The 25,994-nt window shown below is 45.3% G+C and overlaps 2 protein-coding genes and 1 long non-coding RNA gene across 6 annotated transcripts in view; 2 read left to right on the forward strand and 1 right to left on the reverse strand.

Moving 5' to 3' along the window:
- Positions 1-25,994, reverse strand: part of LOC110259968 (uncharacterized) — a 74,435-nt gene that overhangs the window by 34,861 nt on the left and 13,580 nt on the right. For 3 of the 4 annotated variants that reach the window (XR_014841222.1, XR_014841219.1, XR_014841221.1), the window contains exons 2-3: positions 20,613-20,833; positions 20,233-20,296 (exon numbers count right to left, since the gene is read on the reverse strand). This is a non-coding gene — a long non-coding RNA (uncharacterized LOC110259968). Of the gene's footprint in view, positions 1-20,232; positions 20,297-20,612; positions 20,834-23,026; positions 24,084-25,994 lie in introns of all 4 variants that reach the window. The other variant, XR_014841220.1, reaches the window with a different exon arrangement.
- On the forward strand, positions 6,802-9,028 carry LOC110260117 (spermatogenesis-associated protein 31E1-like). The gene is made up of 2 exons (XM_085016186.1): positions 6,802-7,435; positions 7,611-9,028. The coding sequence occupies exons 1-2, from the start codon at positions 6,802-6,804 to the stop codon at positions 9,026-9,028; spliced, it is 2,052 nt and encodes a 683-aa protein (XP_084872312.1).
- LOC110259967 (spermatogenesis-associated protein 31E1) lies at positions 9,057-10,572 on the forward strand. The gene has a single exon (XM_085018471.1). It carries the CDS (start codon positions 9,529-9,531, stop codon positions 10,495-10,497), a length of 969 nt encoding a protein of 322 aa, XP_084874597.1. The 5' UTR covers positions 9,057-9,528; the 3' UTR covers positions 10,498-10,572.

The following is a 25,994-nucleotide window of genomic DNA, read 5'->3' on the forward strand; positions in this document are numbered from 1 at the left end:
CTAGAAACTATCATGCTAAGTGAAGTCAGCCATACAATGAGACACCAACATCAAATGCTTTCACTGACATGTGGAATCTGAAAAAAGGACAGACTGAACTTCTTTGTAGAACAGATGCTGACTCACAGACACTGAAAAACTTATGGTCTCTGGAGGAGACAGTTTGGGGGTGGGGGGATGTGCTTGGGTTTTGGGATAGAAATCTTGTGAAATTGGACTGTTGTGATCATTATACAACTACAGATATGATAAATTTATTTGAGTAATAAAAAAATAGAAAGAGATCCACAGCTATGCAGTGTATTATCTGAATGAATCAGATAATCTGTTGACCACTTGAATTAATAAAATTAAAAAAACCTTATAGTTTTACGACTCAACCTACTTGTCAAAAAACAAGAAACTTAAGTTTCTCAACTGAATGTCATCACAACATTAAATGATACACCAAACTCACCAGAACTGGAAAGGGAGATAAAATGTGTGGTACATTAATGGCCTTCTGATCACTTCTCTAGATTCTACTGAAATAAGTAATGATTCAGTAGGAGAGAAAGGGAGTTTTTCTGAAATTCACCTTAAAATTGAGCATCAGGCAATTCCTATATATTTTGTCTGTTATTATTACAGAGATAGAAATCCTCATATATGTCGGGTAAATAACCCAATGTAATATGGCTACCTTTTTAGGGGTCTTTAATACCAGGGCTCCTCTTTATGATACACACAATTCTATTGGGATTAGGTATTCTGGAAGAGTTTTCTCCCCCCCACCTTTTTTCTTTTCAGGGCCACACCTGCAGCATATGGAGATTCCCAGGCTAGGGGTCTAATGAGAGCTGCAGCTGCCAGCCTATACCACAGCCATGGCAATTTGGGACCCAAGGCACATCTGCGACTTACACCACAGCTCACAGCATCTCCAGATCCTTAATCCACTAAGCAAGGCCAGGGACTGAACCTTCATCCTCATGGATACTAGTCTGGTTTGGAACGTGCTGAGCCACAACAGGAACTCCTGTAAGACTTTTCTTATTGATTTATATTTTAAAATACATGTCCTAAGGGCTTCATAAAAATGGACATGGAAACCTAGAACAAATGCTGAACAGGATTAGGTTTTAGAGTTCGTTAAATAGAAGAAACCAAATTCAAATGCTCAAGAATAGAATGCAACATAAAGATAAGAAGTTTCAATACTGAATTACATCAAATTTTCTGCATATACTGAGGTGATCATTTGATTTTTCTTCTTTAGTTTGTTAACATGATATGTAATAAACATTGATTTTTTTGAATGTGAAAACAACCTTGCCCTCATGAAAGAAACTTTCTTTAATGGCTTTTGCGTCCATTGCCATTTCCCCAGGAACTTTCATTTCTTCATTGGTAGCAGTGCTAGAGGACCCTCATCCTCTTGAATTCCTTCCCCCTTGCTAGAAGTAAATGTGTTGCAATCCAGACATCAGCATTGGGTTTCATAGCAGAGGATGCTGAGACCAAAGAAAGGGGCAAACTGGAAGACTGTGGAGGAGGTCATGGCATATCTGGTAACAGGGCCAGGAACCTTTCATTGCAGGAAAAGTCACATTTCCCTCATAAACACAGACACATAACTCAGAAAAATATCATCAGCAAAACAGCATAGTGAAAATGAGAATATTTTTGATACTAAATTAAACACTTAAACATGATTTTGGTGACTACTAAGAATTATTCCATGATCAAAAATTGGCATAAATTAGAAGTAAATATTCCAGCATGAAGTAATAAGAGCAACATATACAAGACCCCTTTTGGTAAAACCAAGACTATCTTTTTATCAATTAAAATACTCTTTCCATAATCTATGTCTGTGTATATGAAATTATCCAGTAACTACAAATTTGAATATCCAAGCATTCATATGTACCAAGGAGTTTAGAGAATTAATCATTTATACTCATGAAGTGACGCCCAAGACACCCTTTTCCATTAATTTGCTAAAGGTGCACACAGAATTCAAGGAAATACTTCTATTTACCAGCTTATTAAAGGATATGACAAAAGATACAAATGAACAGCCAGATGAAGAGTTACACAGTGTGATGTCTGAGAGAGGTTCAAGCTCAGGAGTTTCTATCCCCATGGAGTTGGGGTATTCATCCACCTGGAAGCTCTCTGAATTCTTACTTGGGGATTTTTTCAGGGGGGACTTCCTCATTTGGGCATGATCAACCATCATCTCCATTTTTAGTCCTTCCTTCTCAAGAGAATGGGGCGGGGGCTGAAACTTTCAAGCCTCCATCATGGTTTGATCTTCTGCTGACCAACCCTCATCCTGAAGCCATGCAGAAGCCCACCCAGACTCACCTCACAAGAACAAAAAGACACACCTATCACCTAGGAAATTACATGGGTTTCAGGAGCTCGGTGCCAGGCACTGGTGGCAGAGACCAATATAGAGTCTATTATCTCACAGAAGCATATTGGAAGTGGATTCCTTGTGTGCCTAAGCCTGATCTTCTCGGTCAAGAGGAGACCCACATCTTCATCACAAGTGCCGTTGCAAACGAAGCGGAAATCAGGAGCCACCATGATCTCCACTGATGCTACTCATTCCAATGAAGGACTCTCCACACTGCTCAGGTACCCTAGTTGCCCACACTGGGGACTGTAATACCCCACAGACAATGTCATAAAGGGGGAAGACACTGTATCAAAAGCAACAGGAGATGCCAAAGATGTGTTCTTGAACATGAACGTTCATGACAGTACAGCCATATGAATAGTTCATATATGAAGAAAAACTCACCAGGTGGTGATTAAAAAGTACAATCCCTAAATGAATACCCAATTCCACCTGCCAAAGCAATGTCCAATGATATCACAAGGGAATTTCCTATAAGAATCAAAGTACCCTTTCTATACAGTACCAGCAAGATGTGAGGCTCCGGGAGTGTGAAGGGTAGAGGCGGGAAGGCACTGTGTACTCTGAAGAAGAGACTATGCGTAGAACACACTGGTGATAGCAGAAAAGGCTACTTAAGATGACTCAAACCCAGGCCCCGGGCCTCCAGCCCCAGTGTCCACTCTAAAGAATAGAACTTGAGTTCAATTAAACTATCCCTAGCTTCTGGGTGTGCCACACAGGTTTCTAGACTTTGGAGAATGGAGACTGTCCATTCTGGTCAGAGTAAGAAGAAATATGGTCAAGACCATACACACACAAAAATTTAAAGAACACGAGGACACGCTTAACTTTGGGATTTGAAATGACTGCACTGGCCTGTCAAAATGTGTATGTGTGTGTGTATGTATGAGTCCAGCATGTCCCATAAGCCTTGGTGAAGCTTTTCTAACTTCAGAAGTATAAATGCTACTAACACAAACCATATCGTTTCGATGTTTAATTACTTACTTATCTTTCTATTATATGGAGTTTTGTAAATTTTAAGTAATACATCATTTGTTTGAATTTTTGTGTCAGTTGTTCTGAGTGAAGATGGCAAAGGTGGATGGAAACAATCACAAATTAAATATTCAACGTTAAGTCAGGATAAAATAAGATTCCATTTCTGGGTTGAGGAACGTCAAAAACTTACCACATGGGAAAAAAAGAGTTAAGATTTGCAACCATGTGGAGGAATCTAAAGGACATCCTGCTAAGGCAAATAGGCCAGACAAAGACAAAAACAGCCCCTTATCACTTCCATGTGAAATCTACCAGGAAAAGTCAGACTCATAGAAACAGAGAGGTGGTTGCCAGGGGCAGGGTTGAGGGAAATAAGAGGCCAGTAACAGGGTACAGATGATACCCAACCCAAGTCTGCTGTGTGTGCCGCTCGACAGGCCAATAAATTCGGAGACGAGTTTTTGGGACAAGGAATAGCAACTTTAAGCGGAAAGCTGGCAGACCGACAAGATGGCAGACCCGTGTCTCAAAAACCCATCTTGCCTCAGTCCCAATTCAGGCTCTGTTTATCCAGAGGGAAGGGGAGAGAGGGAGGGGCCCATGGTCACTCCTTGTCGCTTGCTTGGGGGAAGGGCCCACCGCAACGCCCACCAGTGGCTGAGCAGGGCCATAAGGACACTCCCTAACGGTTGCTCCCTGACACAGACTTCGTTATGAAATGAAGGTTTTGGGATCTAATGTACAACATGAGCTGATAATACTGTGTGGTATCATTGAAATCTGCTGAGGAAGTACAACTTCTATGTAAACAGGTAAGGTGAGAAAAGGATGAGATTGCAGACAGAGGAGATGCTGACGGTTTATATATGTGTCTCTGGGCAACAGCCAAATGCCTGGGAGAGGATCAGACTTTCAAAGGCTAAGAAATAGGTGGGTTCAAGCCAAGATCTCCAAGAGACCTGCGGAACCAGGAAATACCTGGCTTTCAGGTGAAATGATCCAAAAATTGATTGAGGTCTAGAAGGCCCAAGAGGCTGGAAGGAGAGAGCTGAGGGGCTGGGTGGCAGGGGAGGGGCGCTGGCCCAGCCTCCTCCCCTCCTGTCCCCTCCCCCACCCTCAAGAGCCCTTTGTGATGTGGCTGCAGTTCTGTGGTATGAGCCTGGGGCTCTAACTGCCAGGTCATTCACAGGGTTCAGTTGCCTGAGGGTAACAGTGTTATTTCCTGTGAAAGTCTTGTGAAGAGACAAAGACTCTTCGCTCTTTTGTGAAAAATATTTGTGCTCTTTGGTGGCGCCCCAGTCCCGATTCCTGGGTGGATGAAACCATCCTCGCCTTGGTGTGTGGACTGGGGCTCTTCTTCCTACTACTCCCCTACCTCAGGAGTGATCCGTCCTCACTACCACCTAGGACACACGGGAGCATCAGGAAGGTAAGGAACCCGGGGCCCAGACCCAAGAGCACATGAGTCTCTCTTTTCTAGTATGACTTTCACTTTTCTGAAGCCACTAGAGAGACTCCTGAGATGGGAAAGAAGAGGACATCTATTCTCAGGAAACAACACACACCATCCCTCTAGGGACAAGCCAGGCCTGACAGGGAATAGAGTGGGCGCTGGGATTTCTGGCCAAAGATCTCAGACCAGGTGTCCCAGGAGGGGAGAGGGCTCCAGGGCTAGTCCCAAATGCAGTGACCAGCGGCCAAGGACTGGATACTAAGAGTTCCATCTCAGCCACAGGTCAAGCTCCTGAGCACTTGTTCACCAGCCACGAACAAGGGTCTTGAACAAGGGCTCGTCTGAGGGCAGTGCTGAGGCTCTGAGAGCCTCTGAGCAGGTGGGGCCCCACCTCGGAGGGCAGAGACCTGAGATGTGTGTTTCTTGAGCAGAGGAACAGTGACGCAAGAAATCCAGAGTAGATCTCTTAGAAAATCCTTCCTTGTGTTCTTCAATGAAGGAACACAGAATATTTGTATTCACTTTAAAAATGAGTGAAAGAAAAGAAAGCCCACAGAGCTCCATTAGTTCAATGTAGAAAGTCCTATTATGCCTGGTTGTGGAGTGTCTTGAGTGTTTGATGCTTTAGAGAAGGCAGAGTGAGAAGTGGGAACCAGCCCCTCCTTTTTTTTTTTTTTTTTTTTCTGTTTCTCAGCAACAAATAGAGCCGCTGGGGAGGAGGAGGAGGAGGAGCATGAGACAGAGCGCTTTGAAAGGTAAGCTTCCATGTTCAGCCCTGTGCGCCCTGAGAGTCTGCTTCCATCTCTCCCGGCCCTGAGGGACCAGCTCCTTGGTCTATAAGGATGCCAGCAGCAGGGAACAGAATCCTCAGCAAAGGAAAGCAGGAACCAGATCCTTTTGCAGAATGAAGCTGTGAGGAGCCTGGGAAAGGGCCTGACCCAGCAGGGGCGTGTGGGCTGTCTTGGACCAGGAGTGCCTGGATTGGGAGGTGGATCCTCCAGATTGGACTGAGAACAAGTGGTTTCACATGGCTGGGATTCCTCTGTGAGGTCTCCCTGCTCCCTCCCCCCCACCTCCGCACATCCAGGGAGCTTGTGAGGGCGGCCAGGGGTAATAGATATGGAAGCACTTTGCCAATGAGAAAACTGTCTGGGAGCTTCTCCATCACTGTCAGGATTTGTGTGGCCTTGGACACTGGTGCTTGGGTTCCAGTCTCCCAAAAGTGTCCCTAAAGGGACCAGCCTCCTGTAAAACCCTCATGCCCTTGCCTTCACCACCATGACCCAGTGTCCTGATTTCCAGCCTGCAGAGATGGTCTGCAACAGCTGGGATGGGTTTGGGGCCTGATGGCACATCTGCAAAGGTAAAGAATCTTTCCTTTCTCTCCTGGGTTCTCCTTCCTTCCAGGGCTCAGGGTGTGACCCTAGGGCTGCAGGCAGCCTGGGGCTGACCTGGGAAGGGGAGCCATGGCAGCAGGGTTCAGCTCAAGCCCCAAGGGGAGGGACAACAGGTGCACTGTGAAGTCAGCGTGGGGGCTGTGGGGGGTCGTGGCTGCAGGTGCCTACCCCTGCCTTGGCCCTGTCGGCTCCTGCCTAGAGCCTGTGCCTCTTGTCTCCTGCAACCACCTGCGCAGAGTCCCTGACAGGGGCCGCTTTCACTGCTATTCACGTCCAGACCCCCTTGGCGAGGTGTGCCAGGTAGTGCCTGCTGGAGCCCAGCAGCCATGCAGGGAGCCTGCACAAGAGGCTGTTCCTACCATGTCCCCATCAGCTTCCCGGGCTCCTCTGACCCAGAGCCCTCCCCCTCTGGCCTCCATCCTGGCAGCAGACCCTCAAGACCAATGCAACATCAAGAGCATCCCACAGGGTCCTGTCGCAAAGTGCTCACCTCCAGGTAACTCCTTTTGGGCATCTACCATCCAAGCCATCTGGGTCTTGGCCTCGCTAGCTGTCCCATGTCATTCCTGTCGTGCTGGTGGGAGACCACCAAGGCCTTATTCTTCCCCACCTCATCCAAGCAGGAGGCCCAGCAAGAGCCCACCTCACCAGAGGCCTCCAACTGGAAAAGCCCCACAGACAGCTGCGGAGAGACGAGCAGACCCTCACTTGTCAGCCCACATATCCAGAGGCTGCTGGAGATCCTTCATCAGCAAGAGGATAGAACTAAAGATTCAGAAAGAGAGAGGAAAATATGGGTCATTTTCAAAACAAAGGAGCTCAGACTACCCCCTGAGCTCTTTAGGGATGATATGGACATCACTGAGTGGGCAGCAGGATGCTACAACCCCTCCATCCTTTGGGAACATAAAGACAAAGCAGAGCTGCTGCCCGGTCCTCAGCAGTTCTTATACCTCGGGGTCTTGAGGGACCACTTTGAGTGCACACACAGCCAGCTCTTCTGGGGTCTCCCCTCTCTGCACAGCGAGGCATTGGTGGCTACTGCTTTTGTCCCTTGGAGCTCTTCTCAACTACAGGCTCCCCCGTTTTATTCTATGGAATCTCTAGTGGCTTTCCACAACCCACGCCACCGAGACTATCTGAAGGTTTTTCCCAGGACTCCTTCTTGCCCTGCTCTGAGGCCCAACCCCAGCCTTTGACTCAAAACTTGCCTTAGTCCCAGGCCCTCTTCCTGGCTCAGACCCATGCCTAGCACTTCCTCCCACTGTCTCTCTCCTGTTCAGACCACCTTCTGCTCCACCCCAGCTGGGGACCCTTGGGCTATATTGCCCAACATTCCAGAAGAAGGCACTCTATTTCACCCCAGCTGAAACGCAACCTCTGGCATGCTCCTGGCTGCAGAAGCAACAGCTTCAAAAGAGGCTCACTGAAAATCAAAAAGAGAGGGGCCTGTCTCTCGGGATCCCACTGTCTCTGGAACTGAATCCATTTCAGTGCCCACTGGTAGACATGCATGCAGCACAGGGCCGACAAGGACCCAGGCAGCCCTCTAGTCTCACAGGCAGTAGTGGCCTGGACCCATATAAGACAAGGTCCAGGAGCACTACCAGATCCCAGAGGAGATGCCAAATGACCATCCAACTAGGCAAGGAGTTCATCAAGGCTCTAGAGCCATGTCTCAGTAGGGTCTCAAAAGATCTCTCCAGGACCAGCCTCCCAGACACGTTTCTGGAAATGAACTCTGACATGGTGGCAGAAAGATCCTTGCAGAGGGACTCTGCAAAGTGTTTCCCCAGGGTTCCAGATAGAAGACATCTAGAAAGAACCTTGAAAGTCCATCTGAGCAAAAAGGTGCAGCAGATTCATAAGGGTTTGATCCCTGTGACTGTACGGCGATCCTGGCTTGCTTCCAACCAGTCTCTTCCTAAGTCCCACAGTCACAAGGAAATCCGAAATCCAGCATCCTTGAAGTATTGGAAGCCCTGTGTAAACACCTCCAGGCAGCTTTCCTTTCTTAGTCCTGGCATTCGACAGATGCTGGAAGTACATATTATGAGGCTGAGGGTAAGGTACAGGTGGGGCTTTCCTACCCAGGCTTTTGAACCCATATATCTCAAGCCAAGTGGGGCTCAGCCCTCACCCCTTCCAAGGTGTACCTTTTCCCCCTCAGTCACCCAGCAACCCAGGGAACACTCCAAAGCCAACGTTTCCAAGGTCTTGGGAAAACCTCAGCCCCATCAGGGAGAGAACGTGCTAACAAGAGTGTCCGTTCCCACCCTGCTGAGTCCCCTGCCTGCCCCCTCACCTGCAGCTAGGCAAGTCCACGGCGCCCTGGGCAGGCCTCTACCTGGAGTCAGCCACGAGCCCTCAGAGGCCCCTCTGACTGGGCAGGAGAGAAGGACGCCTCCTCCCAAGCCCCCACGCAAACACAGGGGCGGAATCCTGCCGGTGGGGAATTTCTCAGGGCCCAGTCCAACTTCACCAATGACCAGGAGGAAATCCAGGGAAAGGTGTCTGGCTCAGACCTACAAAGACCTCTGCCATAGTGCCTCGGTACTGGAGATGGACTTAACGTCCCCATCTTCAATGGCCAAACAGGCCATGGAGGCAGTGGAGGCCATGGAGACTGGGGAGGACCCTGCTGGGGAAGTTATCTTGGGACCCAGTGTGCTGGCCAACTCTCAAACCTCGGAGGCAGATCTGAGAAAATCCGGGTTTCCAGCCACTAGCACAAGCCTATCACCGCTGACAAAGCCAATGACCCAAGACCCAAAGGAGCCTTGACTTAAAACACAGGTGGCTAGTAAGTTTGAACGGAGAGGTCTGGTAGAGGCAAAGAATCAGCCTCAAGGCCATGCCACCGATGAGGACCTTAAAGATACTCACACAGATGTCCTCCTCCAAGACTATGCCACTGGCATGCTCCTCCAGGATGCTGTCACCACTGTGCTCCTTCAAGACTCTCACACTGATGTGCGCCTTGCTTCAGACATCTTGGCTTCTCAGAGCTCCCTGTCCAATTTCCAGAGAGAATATGCTAGTGAAGACAGGCCAGCTTCCCAGTTACCATACGACCCCAAAGGGAGCGAACAGAGCAGCCAAGGGCAGCAGAAATCCACAAAACCAAAACTTAGGGACCCATACAATAGCCAGGGTGTGATGCTTGCCCCAACTGATGAGTGGAGGGGATTTATGAGGCTCCAACCAGAAGAGCACAAAAACTCAAAGAGCAGCCAGGGACAACAGCAACCCCCAAACCCAAAAGTGACCCATGTAAGGGCCAGATGGTCTCAGATGATGAGGAGGAGGTCTGTGAGTGGCTCCTACCAGAAGATGACAATGAAACAAATGGCCAGAGAGAGATGTTTGCCCCAGCTAAGGAGTGGCAGGGCTTCAAGAGGCCCAAGCCAAAAGCACATAAACAAAGAAAGAGCTGGAGAGAGAGGTTTGCTCCAAATGATGAGCAGAGGGGACTTACAAGGCTCCAACCAGAAGAGTATGAAGAAAAGTTTTCAGGTCTAAGGGCTTCCCAAGCCAATGGTGTGAGCCATCCTCCCAAGGTCAAGGAAAGAGGAGAGTCCCTTGGGAGCAAAGACCTCCCGTTCTCTCCAGGGAAGCAACAGATTTTACTGGAAAGCTACTTCAGAAGAAGGATGAAGCGCTTTCTGCAGTGTGTAAGTCCCCATAAAAAAGGTAAAGGAATGGAAACAGTCCCTCAAAAAGGCAAGCCAGTATCACTCACTGCTCCATGCCAGGAACCAGTGCAAGGGGGATCTGGGGCTCCAGAAGCTGAGGTGACTGGAACTGTTATTGGACAGATCCTGGGAGAGCAACTGGGGCTTCGTCAAGACCTCCAGCCCTCAGAGTTAAACCAGCACACACAGCGGCTCCAGCCCCCAGCAGGGGGGCAGTCTCACTACCAGAAGGTTCACGCCTTCTTAGAACAGAAAAGACTGTTGAGAAGTCGAGTTCACAGTCGCCAAACCACCCCCAAGGACCACAGCTCTCTCAACAGTGGGGGTACCAAAGACAAGGGTGGCAAGTGGACCTCCCCACCCAAGGACCTGGGGACCCCAGGCAGACCCTGCCAGCAGGGACCAATAGCGGCAGGTACCTCAGGCCATCTGCACCATCACCCGACATGCTCTCCTCAAAAATGTGCATCTGCTGGTCAACCAGGGTGTGCTCCTCAAGCTTTGCCTGATAGGAAAATTCAGTCCATGCTAAGGAAACCTGTTTCTCCCTCATGGTAGCACATCCTCTATGTGCCAATGGCTTATTCCTACCATAATGTTCATTGTTTCCCCAAATATGTTTCTTTCCCACAAGAGGTGGCGATTTCTGTCTGTGCCTGCAGGGGGAGGGGATGGGATCAGGGTCCACTTTTCCCAGGTGTCTGCTTTGGCTTCCAGAAGGGACAGGGCCATAGAGGGAGGCTGGCCCCAAGGTGGAATGCTCGCCCCCAGTTCCCTGGTTGCACCTGAAGCTCCCCTAATACCAGAATTACCAAAGCAAGCGACAGCATTCAGGACATGGCAGGGGAACGCAACCTGGAAGACTTCCCCCCACGCTACCATCTGGCTCAGCCATCCTCTCCCGCTGTCTACCTTGAACTTGTGTGGCTGTAGGGGACGGGGGTGGGTGGCAGAGGCTGAAATGCCCCTCAGGCTCCAACAAGTATCAGAGACCAGTTCCCATGTCAGAATAAGGAGGGCATTTGGGGGCAGCGCTGGGGTGCGGGCAGGGGTGGGCAGGCCTTGGTGGGCAGAGATGACATCCACCTGGGAAGCTTCTCCTCTGGCTGAGGGAGCTGGGGGGGAGATGGCCCAGGAGGTCACCCTCTCTCTGCCTTTCTCAGGCTCTGGAGCAGCGGCAAGGACAAGGACCAGGCAGTCCCATCTGTGAGGGTGCAGGGGGAGGGTGGGGACCATTGAGGCCACTGAGGGCCTGTCCACTCCTCCTGCTCACAGGGCCCATATCCCCTGGGGGACAAGCAGGGCCATGACCATGTGTGCTGTCACCTCACCACCTGTTAGAGGACACTGTGCCCCAGGCTGGGATGCCGGGAAGGAGGCAAGTGGAAGAGGTGCCCAGGCTGGGATGCAGGCAAGGTGCAGTGACCAAGGAGCCTCTGGTGTCCCACCACATCTCTGGCCCAGAGAGGAGAAGTTGGCTCTTGGTGGCCCTACCCCAGAGCCTCCCTGCTCCTCCAGCTCCCAGAGCCCAGAGGAAGGATGCCTGTAGCTCCTTCATGGAGGTGCGGGGGAGGCTCATGGAGGCAGCAGAGCCTCAACAGGGCGGGTCACTTCCCCACCATGATCTCATCAGCTTTCACGGCAGGGGCAGCTCCGGACAGACTCGCAATCTGTGACCTTTACCTACATACATGGCCCTAGGAGGCTCCCAGGCACTTAAGAGGCCAGGGACTGTCCTAGGGTTCTAGCAAGTGTCACCTGGCAGCAGCCTTGCTCACTCCAGAGCCCCGAGGGAGAAGGGCCAGCAGACAGGACTTGTCACACAGTAGGGAGGAAGTGACCTGCAGGGCAGGAGGGCGCATTGGGTCCCCTCCCTGACCGTGCACACGGGAAGCTGGGGGACCAGGGCAGTTCTCTAGAGCCCTCGGTGCTTTGTGTCATGGTCACTCCCACGGTGGAGGGACCTTCTCCAGGAGGGGACCCGATCCAGGTGATAGCAGGAAGGGCCCTGCCCCATGCCTGTCAGGACCCAACATGTGGGCCCAGGACCCACGGAGGAGGGGGGAGCAGGCACAGGTTTCTTCCTGGAGCCAGGTCCTGCCTCAGGGCCCCATCCTCCAGGGTGGGCACAGCAGTGATAGCGCAGTCAGGACCAGGGAAGGGACCAGGACCCAGAGCAGAGCACACCCTCGGGAGCTCAGGAGAGGGTGGCCCAGAGCGGGACCTGAGACTGGCCACTGCTGTGTCCTCTCAGGGGCACTGAGAGGTGGGGCTGGGGGTGGGGGGAGCTGGCTCCTGTCAGAAATGACACAGATGGCGACACTGAGAGAACAGCAAGAAACAAGAAGGGGCAAGTCTCTCTGCCCTTCTCCTGCCATAAGGTCCGAAGGCCAGCAATGGGAAGCCCGCCACCAAGAGTCCCACACAGAGACCCCTTGAGACCTGCACAGAGACCTCTCAGAGATCATATAGAGAGACCTCCACAGAGACCCCTGACAGACCCCCACAGAGAGCTCATGGAGAAGATACACAGACTTCACCCAGAGACCTCTGAGAGACCCTCACTGAGACCTGTCAGAGATGATACAGACTTCACACAGAGAAACCTCCCCCAGGAACCTCATACAGAGACTGCTCTCAGGGAAGAGATATCTCCGAGACCCGCACACAGATCCATGAGGTCCACACAGAGGCACCCAGTGCTCCACCAAGAGCACAGAGGGACCTCAAACCAAAGCCTGAGCCAGCCACCCAGAGACAGACCCTGAGCAGATCCCAAGCCACACAGCAAACTGACAGTGAAGGAGGCTGACACCAGTGGACCCCACACACCAAGAAAATTCTTGTGTATTTGTTAATTACTTCTAAAAAAAAAAAAAAAAAGAATTAGATTCCCCATGAAAACCTGCAAAATCCTTTCCTTCCCAGGATTTCATTAGCTTGAGCTCTGACTCACAGTTGAGAGAACGACAAATTTGGAAAAGGAGCCAAACTCTGTTGGCATCGAATGAGGGAAACTATTTGTCCAGTTTCAGTTCCCATTCAGTCCAATGGCCTCAGGGGTCTCATGCTTCATTTTTGGGGGGACAAGTTCCTATGCTCAAAGTGACTTCTTTCCTTTGGAAACCTGAGGTAGGGAGGCCTATGGCAAGTGGGATCCAGGATGAAATGAAGCAGCAGAGAAGCATCTGACGCCTCTTTGCTAGCTTGCAGACAGCCAAGTGATTCTGTACAGAAGAGCTTGTGTTAGGTTTGTGAGGTTGGCTTTATTTTGCAATGAAAGCAGCCATATTATCAAACACATGAAGCTTATCACGAATGAGACAATTTTTGGTAACACTTCGATTACATCCTCTAGTGTATTTGTATTTACTGCTTAGTATTAAATGATAGTGCTCATTTGGCTCCTTTTAAAATACAGTAGAACGTTCAGACGGTGGTACGCATGTCTCTAGAAAATGAAAAAACCCTAATGTTCAGCTGTGATAGTTTAAACTTCTGAACCATGCAGAAGGATTCACATTTTCTATCATTCTAAAAAATGCACATTTTTCCAAGTCTCAGGAAATTTATATTTATTATATTTATTTTCTATTTATTGTAGGGCTACAAAAAGGATATATTGCTTAAAAGAATTTTGATCTCTTAGAAAATATGGCACTCAATATATATTACCTCAAATTTCTTGAGAATTGGCATTTCAGCATCTGTTAAAGAAAGTATACACTTAATCAGCATTTCTATTATAATACTAATGAAGTCTCACTGTCTGCCTCATACTTTCCAAACCGTGCTCAGTTGAGACTCCATATTTCTCATTGGTCATAAAAAGTCTGTTGTTCTCGACACAGGAAAATCTCAATAATGAACATATGTCAAGCGTACGTCTGGTGAAGTCTCTCAGGTCACTCTTTGGGGTGACAGTATCATGGCCCTTTCTCTCAAAGCTGACGGGAGGGCTCTGTGAAGGGTACTTTTTCAATAAAGAAAAAAACATTCAGGTGGTAAAATAATTTACAAAATCATAGCTTTTATTCTTTTTGAAATGTACTTTGTGATATTTTCTGATGTTACTGAATCACAGACCTATGGAAAGTGGCCACCATGTCCAAGAATGTCCAATGGATAATATTTACTAACTAGAACAGCATAGTTATTGTACACCTACAATATCTCATGGTCAAAAACATGACACTCTCTTTTTGGAAGTTTAAGCTGGAAAACCTTCTTTTTCTTCTTAGTTTCCAGGCTAGGGGTCGAATTGGAGCTGCAGCTGAAACCTATGGCACAGCCACAGTAATGCTGGATCCAAGCCACACCTGCAATCTATGTTGCAGCTTACTGCAATGCCAGTCCCTTCACCCACTGGGTGAGGCCAGGGCCGAACTCGCATCTGCACAGAGGCTATAGTGGGTCCTTAACCCACTGAGCCACAATGAACTCCTAAACTGGTATTTCTAAACCACATCTTTGAGATAAAACTAAATTTGAGTAAAAGGTACTATAAAATAAGGTAAAGCTCAACAACAGTTGAGGATAGAGGAAATACTAGCATCTTTCATAGGAAAACACAATTTCCTCTTCTCATCTTGACTACAAGAAATGTGGATGATTCAGCTTTTTGGTGTAAGCATGTGTGTGTGTGTGTGTGTGTGCTTTAGCTAGTCCTGTGCATTGGATGATTAAAATTCTTTTTTTTTTTTTTAATTTGGGGATCAGAATATTTTTATATAAGTGATGCAAAGGATATGTGATTTATTAGTTAGGTTCTATGACCATTCTCCTTTTGGAATGGATCACAAGGGCAAATAATTACTAACACATATTTTCTGGAAAAGCAATTACATGTCCTTGAAATTTCCCCGTAGGGAAAAAGGTGGAGACTTTGGGAAGGTAGATGAGATATCCTTGCCCCACAAATAAGGTTTAGGCTATTCAAACTGGAAGGGGACAAAACACTGTAAATCAGCTATACTTCAATAAAAATTTTTGTAGGAGTTCCCACTGTGGTGCAGTGGAAATGAATCTAACTAGGAACCATGAGGTTTTGGGTTCGATCCCTGGCCTCGCTCAGTGGGTTAAGGATCTGGCATTGCTGTGGCTGTGGTGTAGGCCAGCACCTACAGCTCCAGTTTGACCCCTAGTCTGGCAACCTCCACATGCCATGGGGGCAGCTCTAAAAAGAAAAAAAAAAAAAAATTTAAAAGAACATAGTAAATTAACTATACCTTAAAAAATTTTAAGAATCAAACAAACAAACAAAAAACCCAAAAAAACCCCAAAACTGGAAGGGCTCACCCAAGCCTGTTTGATAAAAGAAACTGCAGAGAGCAGATCAAGAAGGGCGGACAGGCAGGTCTAGAGTCTGACGCCCTGGCCAGGACACCATCTAAAATATTTGTCCATAATTTAAGTAGGAACCACAACTTGCCCAAAGTGATGAGTGCTGCTCCTTCTCTCCATTTAGGCAAAGAGGACACTGCCCTTGTCACCCCCACACCCTAGAGCAGAGCCCTCCTTTACTGCCTAGGGAGTTACCAGGGACTTCTGGTGAAGTAGACGAGGAGACGAGGGAGAAGCAGGAGTGCAGGGGGAACACGAGGAGGAGGAGGAAGAAGAGCCATTACCAAAAATAGGACTGGAGCCTCTTCTATAGTTTGGTCACCTAATTAACAAATGGTGACCCTGAGGCACAAAACGGTTCACCAAACTACACATGTGCTTGCTTTCCACAACGGACTCAGACCAAAAGCTGCTGCTGCCCCAACGTATACAACCTGTGTGAAAGAATCCTTTTCCTGGGTCATCCAGGAGATCTCCCTAGAGCAAATCATTTCCACCGCCACCAGGTTATGGCACCTATTACTCTCTGTGCCCTCCCCCCAAAACATCATTTTGCCGCCTGGATAAAACATGTCAGAGCATAGCACCATTCTCAGCAGTTTGTTATTTTTATTCATGGCATGTTTAAAAGGAAAAGAATAACAAGAGAAGGAAATTCAATTTACTAACTTTCATGAAAAAGAGCGCAATATAGCGTGATCCATTTCGTTCTGGGTAGAACTCCATTATGAAAAACACACCTTTCCCTGAATCTGGAATTCACCTACAAGTCCAAGGTCATCCAGGCAGATTTTGAGGGTTGAAGGCAAAAATACCTTCAACCATCCCTGTAGCTATCATCCCTCCTTTGTCCCCATCCCCACCCCCCCACGCCTTCACCTGAGATGCACCGAGGTTCTCTCAGAGTGAGACCTTTCAGGCCCACCAATTGGAGTGGAAGACAGTACACCCAGATACAGGAAGAAAATATCAGAACTTCCATTTGGATTCTTTTTCATCTCATTCTTTTAAAATTCTTATGCTTATATAAGCTTTGTCATGCATACAAATTATAGAACTGTAGAATATGCATTTAATTCACATGTCAGAGAACTTTTTACTGAGCAAGAGGATTGAAATATTGGAAAACAATGATATGAATCAGATTGCTGGTCTTTTCTAAGGAATCAAACCAGAATCCAAAACAGCCCTGGGGGCTGGGCACTGTCAGGCAAAGCACACATGTGGCCTGTCCGGGGAGAAGAAGGGCCATGAATAAACTCTAGAAAATCTGTTTCATCAAACTCTGAAATTCAGAGGGGCCTCATCAGCCCTGAGTTTCAGCTTGTAGGCAGAAGGGAGATAATGTGGAGGTGAGTGAATTTTTTCCCCATTCACCTGCAAACACCAGTGCGGTGAGAATACAATTCAGGAACCTACACCCCCTCCAGGGCCATCAGAGCTGCAGGGTGTGTGTGTCCACGTGTGCAGAAGCAATGGGGACTTCTGGCAGCATCTAGCAGGGACTGGTGCACCGAAGCACCCACAGCACCCAGAAGAATGGCTTTTTGTTAAGAATGCAACAGTTTGTGCTTACATTACATTTTTGGAAGGGTCCTGTTGCTTTAGAGGCAAAATTCTACAGGCAGCAGTTTACTTACTGATTTTTTTAATACATATGAAAAATCTACTGGAAGGTGTTTTGGATCAGGTAAGAAAAAAGAAAAATGGACTCGTTCAGTCAAGTTTATGGATATAGTGACTTGCCTAGGAAGCAGGAGAGTAAAAATCCTGGGCAAAATGAAGCATCTGATCAAGACACCTAGGGTGCACAACCACTGATTATGCTCGCCAAATGGCATATGGGGAAAGGGTCCCAGCTCTTAGGCCAAGCAACTGCTGGGATCCAGCTGAGGCCTAGGCACATTGCAAACACTTTCTCCCAAGGCAGGGCTCATAAGCTAAGAGGAGGGGAGTTTAGCCAAGAGCCAAGTTGTGGTGAAGGCAGCATCTGTCATTGTGAGTACTTGCCATTGGAAGATCATGTGTGAATAGCAAGTTAAGAAAGAGAAAGATTTCCGTTTTGATGCCAGAATCAATCACTGGGACACATCACTGGATGTAGAAAATGGACTGAATTCAGCATCTATACCAATCTATCCACTGTACACTGTCTAACGTACCCAGTCATCTTCAGTAGGCTTGTCATTACTCCACACAGTCAGTGATCTCTAATGCAGTGGAGTGGTCAGACATGCTTGTCAAAGTGAAGTTGGATGGCAGGGAAAGATTCAGCAAAAGTGTGAAAATCTTGCCACCTGGTCTCAGACAGATGACCATCAAAGGAAACTTTTTTTTTCTTTCTTTTTTTTTGGGCTGTACCCGCAGCATATGGAAGTTCCCAGGCTAGGGGTCGAATGGGAGCTGTAGCCACCGACCTGCACCACAGCCATAGTAACACCAGATCTGAACCACATCTATGACCTACACCACAACTCATAGCAATGCCTGATCATTAACCCACTGAGCAAGGCCAGGAATTGAACCTGCGTCCTCATGGATGCTAGTCAGATTCGTTTCCACTGAGCCACAACTGGAACTCCAAAGGAAACATTTCATGATATGAGATGTATCAACACACAATGAAATGGTTAAAAAAAATCTAAAAACTACAAACTTACAAAAAAGGTTGACTGATAATCTCTGGACAAGTACTATATTTTTAACTTCATCCCACTGGCCTCGTGGGCAATCATGTCTATGTTTATACGGGTAACATTTGTAGCCTTACTCAACATATGGATAATTTAGCAGTGGTTAAATTTTTTTTTTTTTTTTTTTTTTTTTTTTTTTTTTTTTTTTTTTTTTGCTTTTAAGGGCCACACCTGCAGCATATGGAGGTTTCCAGGTTAGGGGTCCAATCAGAGCTACAGCTGCCGGCCTACACCACAGCCACATCAGATTCGAGCCAAGTCTGTGACCTACACCACGGCTCATGGCAATACCAGATCCTTAACCCACTGATGGAGGCCAGGGATTGAACCCGCAACCACATACTTTTTAGTTGGATTCATTTCCACTGCACTGACAAGGGAACTCCAGCAGTGGTTAAATTCTTGCTTGTTAAAACATTTTGTATTCAAATTAGGAGCAGACTTTATGGACAGTTTTTGTAATGGATGACTTCTTGGTTTTCTCTCATTCCACTCCGATATCACTGCACCAGTTTCCTAATCAATCGAGCTGGGAGGGGGAGTGATAGGGGTTTAAATCCTAAGTCAAGAGAATCCACAGTTTCAGTCTGAGACAATCCTTACAGGAGGATGGATGAACTGAAATCTGACTGGTGTTTTTAACATTTATGAATGTGGAGTTCCCGTCGTGGCGCAGCGGTTAACGAATCCAACTAGAAACCATGAGGTTGCGGGTTCGATCCCTGCCCTTGCTCAGTGGGTTAACGATCCAGCGTTGCCGTGAGCTGTGGTGTAGGTTGCAGACGCGGCTCGGATCCCGCGTTGCTGTGGCTCTGGCGTAGGCCGGTGGCTACAGCTCCGATTCAACCCCTAGCCTGGGAACCTCCATATGCCGCGGGAGCGGCCCAAGAAATAGCAACAACAACAACAACAACAACAAAAAGACAAAAAGACAAAAAAAAAAAAAAAAAAAAAATTTATGAATTTTACATCAAAATACAACAAATATAAAACTTGAGAGTAGAGGCGTTTAAACAAATCTTAGAAAATACATGCAAGCCAGCAATGAGCTGAATGTGCTTCTTCTGTTCACATTTCTTCTTCATACATGGAGTGGGTGTGCCTAGAAGACCTGTACTTTTTCACTGATTGCTAACATTCTAGAAGGATGTCTTCCAATTCAAGCTAAAAGCCTCCCTCATGCTTCATGTTCCTTGTGAGGAGAAAACAAAGACAAAAACAACAGCCTTGCTGCTATCCACTAGTGAGCCTGGTCATAAATACTAAGAAGTATCAAGAGAATACCAACACCAAGTAAGATTACTTGGAGAGCATGATAAAGTGAGACAAAATGATGGCAATTCATAATTGTTTTCTAAGTACAGGGGAAAAAAAAAAGGTCACTGCGCCACCCCTCAAATACCAAACACTCCATTCTTTTGGTTAAAATGAATGACAGCTACTTTGTTTCCAGGAACGGCTCTTTCCTACCCATCATCTTCCCTCCTGTCGGTAAGATTCATTGACAGATGAATCACAGAATTGCCCTGGCTTTCAGCATCTGATCTAAATGACCCACCACTTTCAGGCTCTCCCTCAAATCACCTGACCTAAGCCCAAATCCTGCAGTAGCTTTCTTCTAACATCCTCCTCCTGAGACACTCAGGGCAATGAGGAAGAAACCCAACTTGTTCTAGATTCCACTTGTTCTCAGGTGTGTTCCTGCTGGTTTCTGGCTGGAGAATATGGACGCGGGAATGATCTCATCTTAGTCAGCTGACTCTGGCACCCCAAGGAGAATACCCCCATGCTTGAGCCTTTTTCCTAAACACTTCTTACTCCCTACTTCCCCACGGAGGGCTGGCCCCCTGTGCTATTGTTGTCTGGAACCCCTTGCACTTCTCCCCTCTGACAGCCTCCACATATCGTGAGGTGTTTCTCCAATGGCAATGAAAGGTCTTGCAGGCAAGGGTGAGGAGTGAAGTCAGACCACAGTCCCAGTATTCTATTCCCTGATGAAAAGTGTTTTATAAAAGCTTGCTAATTACACTGAGGAATATGGAATGATTGGCCAACGGGGACCTGTTGTATAGCACAGGGAACTCGACCCAATATTCTGGGATCATCTATGAGGAAAAAGAATCTGTATAACTGAATCACATTGCTGTAGAGCAGAATTACCACCAACTTCTAAGTCAATTATACTTAAAAAAACTTGAAAAAAATGGAAAAAAGTTGGCTAATTCATGGACATAGGAATTAAAGCTTTCTAACCTACCTTCTGTATAGATCACCACTTGGTCATGACATCTCTCAAGCCACCAACATATTTTGAGAAGAATCTGCAAGAATAAAACAGCATTAAAAATTGAAGTTTCACAGTGCCAAGAAAATTCCTAATTATTGAGTCTAAGTCACTTATTTTACATTTCAAATAGGAATATCCTTGCAGCTTTTTAAATTCTTCACTGCAAAATTTAGGTATTCACAGACGAAGGATTAAAAAGCAAATTTATTTCAAAGTATTATTTCTGTTTTGACACAAATTCATAAAACAAAATCTATTACCAAAAAAGACATGCGATATAATTTAAATATGTAATTTGCAACAGCTACATATATTGTAAAGCTACTGTTCTAAAACTAAGGAGCAATTACCTCTTGTTTGCTTTAGCACTCAGTATGCTGAAAAGTCTGGAGAACCATTGGTTTATTAACAAATATATTTAGGGAGTTCCTGTCGTGGCTCAGTGGAAATGAATCTGACTCGTATGCATGAGGACGCAAGTTCGATCCCTGGCCTAGCTCAGTGGGTTAAGGATCCCGTGTTGCTGTGAGCTGTGGTGTAGGTCTCAGACTCGACTCAGATCTGTGCTGCCCTAAAAAGACAAAAAAAGAAAAAAACAACAAATAGATATAAAATGAAGTAGTGCAAAAGAACCCCATGTGCACTTTTGCCTGTTTGAAAATTACTTTTAGAATTATCGAAAAAAACTGAAAATGTTTCAAAACATTATTTGAAAGATATGTAAGGGAGAGGGTAGGACGATATGCCTGCATACTTATTGCCTAATAATTTAAATTACAAATATGGGGAGTATAGACTTTCAGTTATAAGACAGATAAGTTCTAGAAAATTCATGTACAGCATGGGGATTACAATTCATAATAATGTGCCATATACTTAATTTGCTAGAAGAATAGATCTGAAATATTCTGACCCCCGACACACATACACACACACACACACACACACACACACAAAGGTAACTGTGTGAACTGATGGATATGTTAATTGGCTTGATGATGGGATGGTTTCCTGATTTCATTTCATGAAATGATAGTGGAATCATTTCACATTGTGTATGTATATCAAAACATTATGTTGTACAATCTAAATATGTACGACTTTTGTCAACCACACCTCAGTAAAGCTGGAAAAAGTACAGAGACACAGCACTCCCCTCTTACCTCACCCTTACCATTCTCTGCCTTATCCAGTGTGCTGCTATGATGTACTTTGAACATGCCATGGTCTAGTCTCAGTTCCTTTTTATCTGCTGTTTACTCTGTAATCAGACTCTTAAGATAGTTGTATGGCCCTGCCCTGACTCCTGCTCTGCTAAAAAGGCACCATGACAGGAAGAACTTCCCTGATTACCTTAAAAACAAACAAACAAACAAAACCCTGGTCCTCACCTTCTCCCTTTGCATTCTTAATCCTCATTCCTGCTTCATTTTAGTTTTTAAATGTTAGTTTTATTTTTAAATAAAATAAATTATTTCAAAATTTAGATGTACAGAAAAAAATCCAGAGACAGCAGAGACAGCTTCCGCATGTCTGTTACACAACTTTCCTTAAGGTTAACCTCTTATGTAACTATAATACATTGAACAAAAGTAAACAATTAACATTGGTATAATACCATACACTACACAATACAGTTTTTAATTTTACCACTTTTCCACTCATTTGTCTTTTCTGGCCCAGAAGCCAGTACAGGGAGCTATAATGCATTTAGTCATCAAGACCCTTTCCTTTTCCCAAATCTGAGATGGATCCTCAGACCATCCTTGTTTTTCATGACCTTGACACTTGTGAAAAATACCAATGAGGTATTTTGTACAGTGCCTCTAGTTTGGGTTTGTCTGACTAGACTGGGGTTCATGGGATCCTCATCCCTGCAATGTCCCCCAGCAGTTCTATCGGCCACTTGATGGGACAAGAGAAGTGGGTCTTCTTGAGAGTGTCCTACACAGCTGGGGAAACCAGGCACTCACTCACACACCCTCACTTTACCCCTTGGAAGAAATCACAGGCTGAGAAGATATGGCCTGACATGAAGCTGTGCCACCTGGAGGACAGATGACATGTGTTAAGTCAAATTACTCCTCTTCCCCTCATCGGTATGTCAAATTTGTATGTGTGTGTATATATATGTATTTTATATATATTTTACATATGAAATGTTTCTACATATACACACATATGTATATATGTATATATATCTGTGTGTATGTATATACATATATACACTTTTATACACACACACACACACACACACATATATTTTGCTCCAGTGCTATACCAGCACTTCCCTGGAAACCTAGCCTTCCTCAAAGTCTCTCTTACCCATGAGTGATTGTCAGAGTCAGTGTTCTTTAGGGACTTCTGGACCCCAGCTGAGCAGAGCTGAGGCAGGTTCATGGGCTACTACAGTGTCCACAGGCAGGACCAATTCCCGCCACATGGATGGGCAAGACTCCTCCAAGGACCCTTGGTACCTGGTGCTGAAATCTCTCATCTCCCAGAAAGTCACCTGTTTCTGTGGATGAATGCCAAGTTGTTGTTGGGGGAGGCGGGTAGCAGGATCTGCATTTTGAAATCGTTTTTGTTAGGTGCATACACATTTAAAATTGCTGGGTTGCGGGGAGCTGAGGAGATGCAAGGACTCAAAAAAAGGACCTTGCCTGATGGCAGAAAAACCTGAAGGCAAGTTCCTAACCAAGGAAGGGAGCTCATCTGAATGGTATATGCCAAAGGTGGGCCTCTGGACAGGATGAAAACTCACCTGAATGGTACAAGCCGAAGGTGGGCTTCTGGTCAGGATAAAAAGCCTGCCTGAACAGTACAAGCTGAGGGCAGGCCTCAGGTTACACAGCTCTCATTTTGATGTTTATGGGGAAGAACTGGGGCTTTCCTGGGAAAGCAATTTCCATGTTTGCTCTGGAGAACATGGATTGTTTCTCAGGTGACCTAGTCTATCCTGTTGTTTTATTTGTTATTCAGTTTCCTCAGTCTTTCCTGATTATTTACTTATTATTCTTATTTTCCATTCTTATTTTCCTGTGGTGATTTGTGATTTAACAAAATTACAACAATAATATAATAAGAATTTCATCCTGAAGGACTTTCCCCTATTTAAATCCAACTTAATTAATATATAGTGTTTATCTACTAACTAGTTATACAGTAAACTTTAGAGTTAGGATTTTAATGAGGTTCATAGAAGTTAGACATATATTATTCTTGACCAAAAGACACCTAGCTATGAGTTATAGAAGCTTTTAAGTGATATCTAGTTAAGTTGGTTTATATTTTCTTACACTGTCTCCCTGCCATAATGCTTTAAAGATAAGCACCAGTCTAAAAACAAGATTTGTGAATTCCCAATTCTTGTGTCTCTGACCTCTTCAACTTGTGGAGAATTGCTGGCCATGGGATGATTTGTACTGGGTCTCCTCCTTTCCACATGATGTATTGTACCTAATTGCCCTTAAATTGTACTCACTTAGTTAAGACAAATATGTTAGAACGTGATGTATAGCTGCTGTACCATGTAAAAGTTAACCAATGTACTTTTAACACTACGATGTAATTTGTAGTGAAAAACTGCCGATATAATCTACTACTTTTGCCAAAAAAATTTGAGCAGTCCAGCGCCCTAAAAGAAGGGACAAAGAGGCTGTCTCCATATGTACATTCGCCGACACCGTGTCCCTCTCCGATCGGGATGTATACTCCCTGGCCGCTGGAGCTGGCCTCTGGCACTGTGTCTTTTTGGAGAATTGTTGTCTTTATCATTATGAGAATCCTCATTAAAATAGGTGAGGCAGAAGCTGATCAATCTGAAAGGAGAAATACACAAATTCACATTGTAGGAGATAAGGACTCGTCACTCAATAAATGGTAGAATAGGTAGGCAGAAAACCATGTGAATCATCATGACTTCAAAAAGTCAGGTGAACACTTATGATTTCAAAAACCAACTAGAGATTACAAATTAAAGTACTGCCATGGTGTAATTTTTGACTATTTCTTATTACCATCTGAAGGGCAGGTGCAGTTTAGCCAGATTTAGTGCTACATGGCATATAGAAGGGTTTCTTTAGCATGTACATCAGAATGAAAAGAGGGCTAATATGGGAACAGTGGTATAGTACATTTGGGTTAAGCTAATTGCATATTTTCTTGTGATAAGACTTCTAATAAGACTCATTATTTATGCACATACATAAAATTGAGACACAATTCCTTTTGTTCAACTCTTAATAGTGTATTTAGCATTCTCATTAACAAGTTTTCTCACCAGTGTAGAAGCTGTCCTTTGGTTTTGACTTTTGCTTCTAAACTAGAGATAAAGCTTGCAATCCAATTTTGCATTCACAGAAGAATAAGAAATTGCTCAATGTGTCCAGTTCAATACTATAGTCATGTTTGCATGTTGAGATAAGAACAGCCAAGTAGAGGGAAAAGAGGACGGCAGAGAACAGAAAGCAAGTAGTCTCCTTCCTTTGTTTTTAAAGCTAAGTGTGTTGGTATGTTAAGCAAATTCAAATGTGAATTACATTAAATATTCCTACAGAATTCATTCTGCAGAAAAGGCTAAAGAAATGACAATCATGGCAGCAACAGCATTGAGATAAAATGTTAATCTTTTTACTGAGAGCTTAATGGAAATGATGGGGCCACAGAGCCCCTGCCATCTGCAACTGAACACAAGTGGAGAGTCAACATCAAATAGCAGTTACTTGTATCTATAATAGCTAAAATAATATTTATGTGATATACATCATAGGAGAGAAAAGTGCGCTCGGGTTTATTGAGAAATTGAAATTCAAGGATCATTCCAGAATGAAAACCAGTTCCTTAGGATCGATCTTGGCAAGACAGCTGTGCTTTACATACTTCACCGTGTGGTACATTATTAGAAATTAAGTGAACATATCAGAGGAATGGATCCCTATTTTCACCCTAAGAAGTTATTGATTATAAGAGACATCATTACATTTTAGAAGACTAAAGGAAGAAAAAGAAATATGAGATTAAATATGCACTTTAGTTTTAAAATTCATACTATAGATAGTAAATATGAAAAAACATGTCTAACCATTGAAGGAACACAGCAACAATCTCAACATACCGATCAATCATTAGATTACTTTAGTAGCCTCAATGGGGATGGACACCACATCACAGAAAGAACATTAACGGACAAAAATAACTCGAGAGGAAAACATACAGGAGATAAGGAGTCTGAAAACATTCTTAGAACTCAATGGCCATATCTAAGATTTGCTAAAATAAAAAAAACTAAAACCCCACCAAACTCTAGGGAAAGGGGAAAATCTGGTTTCTCTAGTTTACATGTTCATCAAATCCAAAAGTCAAATTTTCAATAAAAGCAATCAAGGCACACAAAAAAACAGCAATGTTTAGCTGATTCAAAGAAGCAAAATAGGAGTTCCCATGGTGGCTCAGTGGAAACAAACCCAACTAGTATCCATGAATGAGGATCTGGATTTGATCTCTGGCCTCGCTAATCAGGTTAAGAGTCTGGTGTTGCTATGAGCCATGGTGTGGGTTACAGACATATCTTGTATCTGGTATTGCTGTGGCTATGGTGTAGGCCAGCAGTTATACCCTGATTTGACCCCTAGCCCGGGAATTTCAATATGCTGCATCTGCAGCCCTTAAAAAGAAGCAGCAAAATAAATCAACCAACAGAACATGTACCTGAGGAAGCCCAGATGTCAAAA

This window comes from Sus scrofa, chromosome 3 (assembly GCF_054392235.1).
Source record: "Sus scrofa isolate SSC_HxYL_T2T_F1_AM1 chromosome 3, Sscrofa_HxYL_maternal_Yorkshire_Landrace_v2.0, whole genome shotgun sequence".
Classification (NCBI taxonomy): domain Eukaryota; kingdom Metazoa; phylum Chordata; class Mammalia; order Artiodactyla; family Suidae; genus Sus; species Sus scrofa.